This window comes from Sinocyclocheilus rhinocerous, unplaced genomic scaffold (genome assembly GCF_001515625.1).
Source record: "Sinocyclocheilus rhinocerous isolate Xijiao unplaced genomic scaffold, SAMN03320098_v1.1 scaffold1074, whole genome shotgun sequence".
NCBI classification, from domain to species: Eukaryota; Metazoa; Chordata; class Actinopteri; order Cypriniformes; family Cyprinidae; genus Sinocyclocheilus; species Sinocyclocheilus rhinocerous.
The window spans coordinates 45,018-53,609 of NW_015642525.1; the positions used below are offsets into that span (position 1 = coordinate 45,018).

Here is an 8,592-nt window from a genome sequence, read left to right on the forward strand (position 1 = left end):
TAAAAAAAAAAAAAAAATGCTAAAAAACACAGAAAACAGGAATTGTTGAGCAACAACACAGCACAGCTAATGCATAACAATGCCCTGGCAACCACTCGTATTTTCTTTCAGAAAATGTTAAAATATTATTATTTGACTTCTACTGTTTGCTATCACAAAAACAAACTGTTCTAGGTGAAGCGGAGAAGTTGTTGCATTAACAAATCTTAGCACACATAACTTCAGCTTTTCACACTGTTCATAATTATTGAGCCAATATGAATTATTTAATAAACACAGACTGAAAATTAGTGGAACAACTTCTCTTTACATTTCCCAGTGGAGATCAGATCGTAAAAAAAGAGATACATTTCGCCTTGTCATAGATTCAGATAATTTGTTAAATTAAAGGGTTAGTTCACCCAAAAATGAAAATTAGCCCATGGTTAACTCACCCTCAAGGCATCCTAGATGTATATGACTTTTCTTTCAAACGAATCCAAGCTCTTCCAAGCTTTATAATGGCAGTGGGTGGGTGTTTCTGTTCAACAGTTCAAAGGAAGTCAAATAAAGCGCATCCATCCAATAAAGCGCATCCAATAAAACGTGCCTTACACAGCAACCGGGGGAGAACAAAGTCCTACTGAAGTGAATCAATGCGTTTTTTGTAAGAAAAATATCCATATTTAAAATGTTATGAACAGTTTTCTCTGACTTCCACTGACTGTCGTATGCAGGAAGCTAGGGCTGGGCGATTTTATCGATTAATTGGAATTTAATGTTTTGCCACGATTGTATTTTTTAGAAATCGAGGAATCACTATTTTGAATAGAAATATTACCAAACGTTAGATTTAGACACTTTGACAATATGCCGGTGATAACAGTAAAGAGAAAAGAACGATCCAACCGCGTTCAGTGAAGGACCGTGAGTAGAATATATATCACTAGACACCATTCACACAGAATGAGCTTTTGTGTTGATGAAGATGCGACGCAGGCAGTGGAATAGCAAACACATGCAAGAAGATGGGAGTGAACTTCTCTTAACTTGAGCGCAGTGTTTTTAGAAAGCTGCTTCATGCATGAGACGCTGCAAGAGACGCGAGAGCAACAGTCAAACAGTCCATGTTTACACAGAAAACACAATGGAAAAGCAGCGCAAGCGAATAATAAAACCTGTGAAGAACTATTACAGTATGTCTGATATTTCATGTTTGCATCACGCTGACAGACTGAAAGCTGCTGTTGTTTTTACAGAACATTTATAGTTAATAATACTCTACTGCTGTTATACCTTCAGTCATTATGAGTTTGAATTAACTTGACTTCTGAGAATATTTTAAAGCATTGTATTATTTCTGAACATATAATATGTATAAGACAAGTTTGTACAAGATGTAGTTATAGTTCATGCATCTTTTCTGCAAAGATATTTAACAAGTGATTTGTTTAACATTTATATCTTCATGTGTGCTGCACTTGGAATAGAATTTTCTTTAACTAGAGGAAGTTACTGGAATCATGTCGTAGTTACATTTTCAACTCGACTATTAAAAATCGTACAAAATCGGTCAAACGTTCTGAAAATAAATCTAGATTTTAATTTTTTTGCCATATCGCCCAGCCCTAGTTTTAGTATTTCTTTTAAATATGTCTATATGTGACCCTGCAGCACAAAAGCAGTGTTAAGTCGCTGGGGTATATTTGTAGCAATAGCCAACAATACATTGTATGGGTCAAAATTATACATTTCTCTTTTATGCCAAAAATCATTAGGATATTAAGTAAAGATCATGTTCCATGAAGATATTTTGTAAATGTCCTACCGTAAATATATCAAAACTTAATTTTTGATTAGTAATATGCATTGCTAAGAACTTCATTTGGACAACTTTAAAGATGATTTTCTCAATATTTAGATTTTTTTGCACCCTCAGATTCCAGATTTTCAACAAAAATTAAAAAAAGATTTTTTAACAAACCATACATCAATGGAAAGCTTATTTATTCAGCTTTCAGATGATGCATAAATCTCAATTTCACAAAACTGACCCTTATGACTGGTTTTGTGCTCCAGGGTCACATATGGTTTTTATTCATTCAAGTTTTAGTTATTTTAGTACAAAACATGCTGTACTGAAAACTAAAACCTATAAAGAATAAAAACAATATAGAAAAAAAAGATAAAAACAACAAAATTACCAAATTGAAAATAAAATCGGAATCTAAATATGAATAAGAATAATATGTGCATGAGTAAACTAAGAGTGACTGGCACTTGAGCGCAACAGTAAATCCGGTGCAGACTTACGGAAGGCCACCAGGCTCCCGGCGCTGTGCTCGGAGCGCACGAGGAGGATCTTGTGTTTGAAGCAGCCGCAGCTGAACATGCACTGCACACGTCTGCAGTGAGTGGATCCTCGCGCTTCTCTGCTCAGACTTTCACAGACGCAGCCCAGCCGGCAGAAGTCTTTACCACACACGCCTTCCCTGACCTGCTGCTTCGTCTTCACCGCCTTCTGTACAGATCACATCATTCTAACACTTTTATACATACTCTTAATAAGGGGACAAAATGTTTTTATCCCAGCATGAGAAAACTGAACAATATTTATATATTAAATCTTGTGCTAATGCCTATTTTTGATAATCCAGTGGGGAAAAACACATTAATCCTGTTATCTCATTCAGCAACTTTGCAAACTTTCTTTACAGTAGCACAGCGATTCCCAAACATTTTTCACGTATGTTTAAATATTTTTTAAGTAAGGTTAAAATATTTACGTGAAGAACTTCCCGAGATTTCTTCAATAATTTAACGACGCATTCACAAGTTCTCTAAGGTTGGTTACAAGTCACATGACATGCAAGCAAACAGATAAAATATCAAATCTTATTAGTAACTGTTCTGTACCTACCTCAGAAAGTACTGGTAATTAGGCCGATTTTTGATTATTTTAAAGCCATCTGCATATCGGTAATAGCATGAAAAGGGCCGATAACAATGCTTTATTAATTAACTGCATGGAGACAACGAGTTGCACGTGTGTTGCATAATCCAACGTTTTTCAAAATAATTAAATACTTGTCAAAACAAAATAAAATCTATACAAAATATAGTTTGTCAGACGGCTCAGCTGTAAATTTATCACAGGTAAGTCGTTAGAGTTTATCCGAGGATACGTCACGAACCGCCAAGCATTAGGACTATATTGAAGTGAAAATGAATGGCAGGTAATATGCAGCTTTTTGTTTGAAACCAGTTTAGAACACGGATTCACACACGGTCACATTTCTGTGAACGGAGAAAACTATATAGGCTACATAAAAATGAATATATAGGCCTATACGCTAAATATATTTCACTTAAATCATTAACTGATTAACAAAACGAAAGAAAAAAGGTGTGCCGAGTTTCGGATAATTGTAAAACGCGCTCCGAAGTTCACGGAAAGGAAACCGAGACGGCAGAAAGCGGTTTTCTTTATTTTACAAAAGCTTCACAGTTTTTAATGATGTTTTGCTTCTATCTGTATGACAAACCAGCGTTGCTATGACCATAAATTATGAGTAACAGTTAGGAAAACAATGCAGTGATCGTGTCGGTGCCTCACACACATACAACCGATTTATGCTAATTAGACAACGCAGCCTGTTCATTATCAAAATAAAATACAGTTAAAGAAGCATAAAAAGTTACACTGCTCAATTTAAATCCTCCGTAGTACAGTCTGTGCCTGTGTTTGTAATCTTGCTTTTATTTACCATTATTTTAGCCTACATTATTTCTGAATGTAATAATATAATGTAACGTACAGCCTACTAATTTAGGCTGTTTTTTTCCTCTCAAAACGCTTATAGGAGTTTATAAACGCTTCATATAGAATACTATGAAATATGTTGCGTGCCTTATTCTGTGTAAGGAGCCTCATCATCTCACAGAAGGATTTATTTCAAACACTCGACTGACGTTATGAAGTGAGTTTGGAGTAAAAGTAGTAAATGCTACTCCATCTGAAAGCAGGTGATGGAGATTTACTACTAATCACAGAACCGCTTTACTGACGAGATGCGCGTGACTATCGCACTCGATTAATCGTGCAGCCCTACTGTATTGGCTAAGACTAAACGAGATCAAGACTCTCTTCATGATCTTTTTTTCTTTTTGAGTAAATTAAACGCTGTACTTTGTTATTGTTATTATTATTAGTATGATTATTATTATTATTGGCAAAGAAAAAGTTTTAAAAATAACGTTATTAACCGTTTGTTTTCTGTATGTTTTCTACTCAAACCGGTTTCACAGAGGAACAGAAAACAGAAACGCTCAAATACCGATTCTGCTCGGAGTGAACCAATCTTTTTTTTCTCTCTCGTTTTTAAGCCCTGCTTTATGCAATTGACCAATATCGGTATCGGTATCGGCCAATAGGTGTTTGTTAAAATCGGTATCGGCCAAAAAAAATCCTATCGGTGCATCCCTACTGGTAATATAAGGTAACTACATGGGGTAGGTTCAGGGTTAGTACCTAGTTATTACCTAGTTATTGCAATTACTATAATAAGTACATGAGTAACAGGACTGTAAAATAAAGTGCTACCGATTTTTTTATTATCTGTTTATATAAATAAGCAAACCTACTGTATATAAAATATTGAATTTTTAGTGTTTTATGTTTTTATTTTAAAATGATTATATATAATATTTAAAATTATTTTATAATTATTTATTTATATAAATAAGCAAATATATGTGTATATGTGTTTTATTTCATTGTTCTGTAATTATTATATATAATATTATGAATTTTACAATTATTAATAATTATTTATTTATATACGTGAATAAACAATAATACATTTATAATTATTATTTATAAAATAATTATTAAAAATAAAACACATAAAAAAATTAAAAAGACCTATATTTTGTCATATATAGTGATTCGAACTGCAATACGTTTCATTTCACATTGCTATTGAAAAACCCTGCGGTAGCATAAAAACAACAGCGTCCAGTCCTAGCTAGTGTGCAGTAATCAGATGTGTAAGTGTGTTAAAGCTGTCTAATAAAAATTCTAAATTTCGAATATTTGTTGAATTTAAAATAAAAATCCACATTCGAATGCAAAAACGTTGCATGTTAGGTCTCGAGACTTTATGGCATTTTTCCCCATCCCACTGCATCGCATGTTTTTAATTGAAAAAAAGTAGTCTCTGATTGGTTTTCGGTCCTTTGTATTAAACTATACATACATACATACATGATGCTGTTTTGTTTCTAATTATTTAAGCAACTTGTGTTATGGGTTATAAACATTATTTTAAACATTATGCACTTTTTTCACAGATAGTCGTGTTATTTTATTATGCTTTGAAGAAACGTGCATTAGTAATATTTTGCTCGATGCGCCCTCTTGTGGCCTCAGGAGAGAAGCCAAAAGCTTTTTCCCCCCTAACTGAAATTATGCCCTTTAAATTAGAATATAATTCAATTATTGATAATATTTAAGTACAAAATTCAAACTTTTTCAGGCATTCTGCCAGCCCTAGTGTGTGTGTGAGAGCAGACGCACCTCTGCGGTCAGCAGTGAGCTCAGAGCGAAGCCGGCTCTCTCAGCGCTGATGTGAGTGGGACTCTGTCCGAGAGAGACGGCCTGCTCCTCCTGAGCCAGCAGCTCCGAGTGCTTCTGAGCGAATGCAGAGGCCTGCGCTCCATCCACGGCGTCTCTGTTGAACCTCAGCGTGCGCCTCCGCCGCCGGTACCTTCTCCTGCGTCTGGAGGGAGCTCCGCTGGACGCTGCAGGACGCTGAGGAGGATCTTCAGAGACGCTGCGCTTCCACCGGAGTCTGGCCGAGGAAGAGCGCACTGCTTCCGGAGCCGCTCTAACACCTCGTCTGGATCGCCACGCTTTAGTGCGCTTGTCACGGAGTCCAGAGGGGGCAGAGCTGCGCGTCTGGAGCACACTATCTAGGGTCCTCACGTAGCTGCTGCTCTTGACGGGCAGCTGATAGAGCACCGGAGACGGAGCGCTGGAGGAAAACACGGCGGCGCGTTCGCTGATCCGCTGGCCTTCAGCCTCCAGATACTCGTCCAGCAGGACCGAGGAGAACGCCGAGTGACCGGCCGAGCCTGATCAGCAGCGGAAACAGGAGAAAAGCACACCTGAAGACCAGCCAATCCAATAAACGAAGCAGGGCTGGGAAAATAAACCGATGCATCGCGAATCGAGAAATGATTCCGCATCGATTCTGAGGTTTTCGAAGGTGTCTCGATTCTTTCTCGAGTCGATTCTGAGCGTAGTTTTGAACAGCAGATGGCGCTGCATGCTTCAGAAACAGACAACCTAAAATAATAAAATAATCATTCATAGGATTCGAAAAGGTTGAAGCGAATCACAAGGGTGTTCACAGTGGGCTGTGTTTACATTAATCTGGCGTCATAAAAGCATTCTGAGCCGAGGTGAAATTACAGACTCTAAAAAAACGAATCTCTAAAAACTAGAGTAGAGCGCCATCTGCTGTTAGAATATAAGCTCAGAATCAATTCCAGAGAGAGTCGCCACGCATTCGGAAGATCTCAGACTCAGTCCACGAATCAATTCTGCATCAATTTATCGCCGCAGCTCTAAAACGAAGGAGCTGTTTTTATTATGTGCTTACTGTCGGCTGAGCTCTTTGAACTAAACTTCTCCATCCAGCCTTTGATCCTGGTCAGATCGCTCGTCTTCCCAGTGCGCGAAACTAAAGCGGCGTCTGGACACAAACAAGAAGCATAAATAATAAATAAATGAATTAAACAAAACTCCAATATATCATTAATAGCATGTTTTTTTAATAGCTTTATAAATAAATCTCATATTCATTACTGTAGTTCTAAAAACTTCTGTTTTTAATATCACACTATTTTCTTCCATTACTTTATTTGAACAGTAAACCTTTGTTGTGCAGCACTTTGTTTGCCAAAAAGGAATAAAAGAAATTAGTAAAAAAAAAATAAAATAAAAAATAAAAAAAAATTACTCTAATGAAAAAAAGTTTAATTAAATTTGAAAAGATTAATTAAACTGTCAATGTTTTATGCCTTCATTTGATTACCACCGTTTTTATTAAATAAATGTGTATTAAATCATAAACACAACTTCTGAAAAAATAAAACATTTCATAGAGCACCATTATTGTAAAAATGTTAATAAATTAAGTTTATTTTGATTTGATTGATTAGAAATGCTTTTTGATTATTAAATTTAAAAATAACAAATTAATAAAAAAAAAATTTAAATTAAAATGGAATCTAGAAAAATTTAAACAGAAAACACAGAATTTGGGGAAAAGTAAAAAGGTTTTCATAGGGCCCAAAAATGTTTTTGTAAAAAAATAAAATAAAATAAATAATAAGAAGAAGAAGAAATAAAACTTTTTAAAGTTTTTGTTAAATTGTGTAGATTTCATTATTTCAATTAATGTAGCACGCTTTTGTATTACTAAAATTTAATTTAAACATTAAAACAGAATCCAGAAAAATGAAAATGGAAGAAACAAAATATTAAAAATTATAAAACAGACTCAATAGGACCCCATGTAATACATCGTTTTACTTTTGAGAGCTTTTTGTATGTTTCTCATTAACGTCAGTGATGATTCATATTAGACTCCATCACTCTAATATAACAGCACAAACACCCCGGAGCCATAATCTTCATTATTGTGCTTACAGGAGGATGATGTGAGGACAGGTGAAGGCAAAGGTAGAGCAACACCCAGATAATGCAGGTCTATGGGTGCCGCTGGATCCAGAAGATTCAGTTTCAGCCCAACTGTGCAGAAACCAGAACAGAAAACAGAAATTAATAAACCAGACAATAACAGAGCAAAAGACGAACCGCAGATGGGTTATGAGTGCTGCGGGTATTTGATCTGCATCCTTTCACTTCTTCTTTTTTAATCTCGACAATTTAATTTTAATTCATCTTTTCCAGTAAGCAGGGATCAACGCTAAGGATTTTTTCTACTGGACCGGTGGTTAAAACGTTTACTTGCCCTGCCAACACTTTCACTGGCCCTGCCACAAAAAATAAAATAGTTGCTGTTATCATTGTTTTTGATCTATGTTATCTTGTATTCTAATAAAGAAGCTTATATGACACCAATGTTTTAGATACCAATTACATTTTACAATTCTCTATTTCAATTTCGATACCACAGCAAAAAAATTATAAAAATAAACAAACAAAGTTTAAACATTATTAAAGACAAATGAACAAATTACAAATAATAGCACAATTAAATACAGGCCTATAGCACAAAGATAGAAATGAAATGATGCTTTAGGTTTTTATGTTTGTAGATGTTCAGGTTCAGAAATTGAAAAATCACATAAAATAACATTTGCATATTCTTCACTCTGTGTTGCACCTTGATTTTTAAAGGCATTTGAAATTAGAGGCAACCACTGCATTTTAATCATGAGTTGAAAAAAAGTGCAATGTTTGATTTATATTAGACTGTATAATTTCTATCACGTGTGTTTCTAACATCTTCAAATCCAATACTTCTCATAAATCTGTTTTTAGAACAGTAAAAGCTTTTTTACTGTAGTCGCAATGTTATA

The 8,592-nt window shown here is 35.1% G+C and overlaps 1 protein-coding gene across 2 annotated transcripts in view; it reads right to left on the minus strand.

The window, feature by feature from the left end:
- The window catches only part of mgab (MAX dimerization protein MGA b), a 38,769-nt gene that overhangs the window by 19,018 nt on the left and 11,159 nt on the right, over positions 1–8,592 (minus strand). Inside the window, exons 7-10 of one of the 2 annotated variants that reach the window (XM_016573021.1) lie at positions 7,697–7,798; positions 6,645–6,737; positions 5,558–6,114; positions 2,293–2,497 (exon numbers count right to left, since the gene is read on the minus strand). In XM_016573021.1, the coding sequence (XP_016428507.1) occupies positions 2,293–2,497; positions 5,558–6,114; positions 6,645–6,737; positions 7,697–7,798 (957 nt within the window). Of the gene's footprint in view, positions 1–2,292; positions 2,501–5,557; positions 6,115–6,644; positions 6,738–7,696; positions 7,799–8,592 lie in introns of both variants that reach the window. The other variant, XM_016573020.1, reaches the window with a different exon arrangement.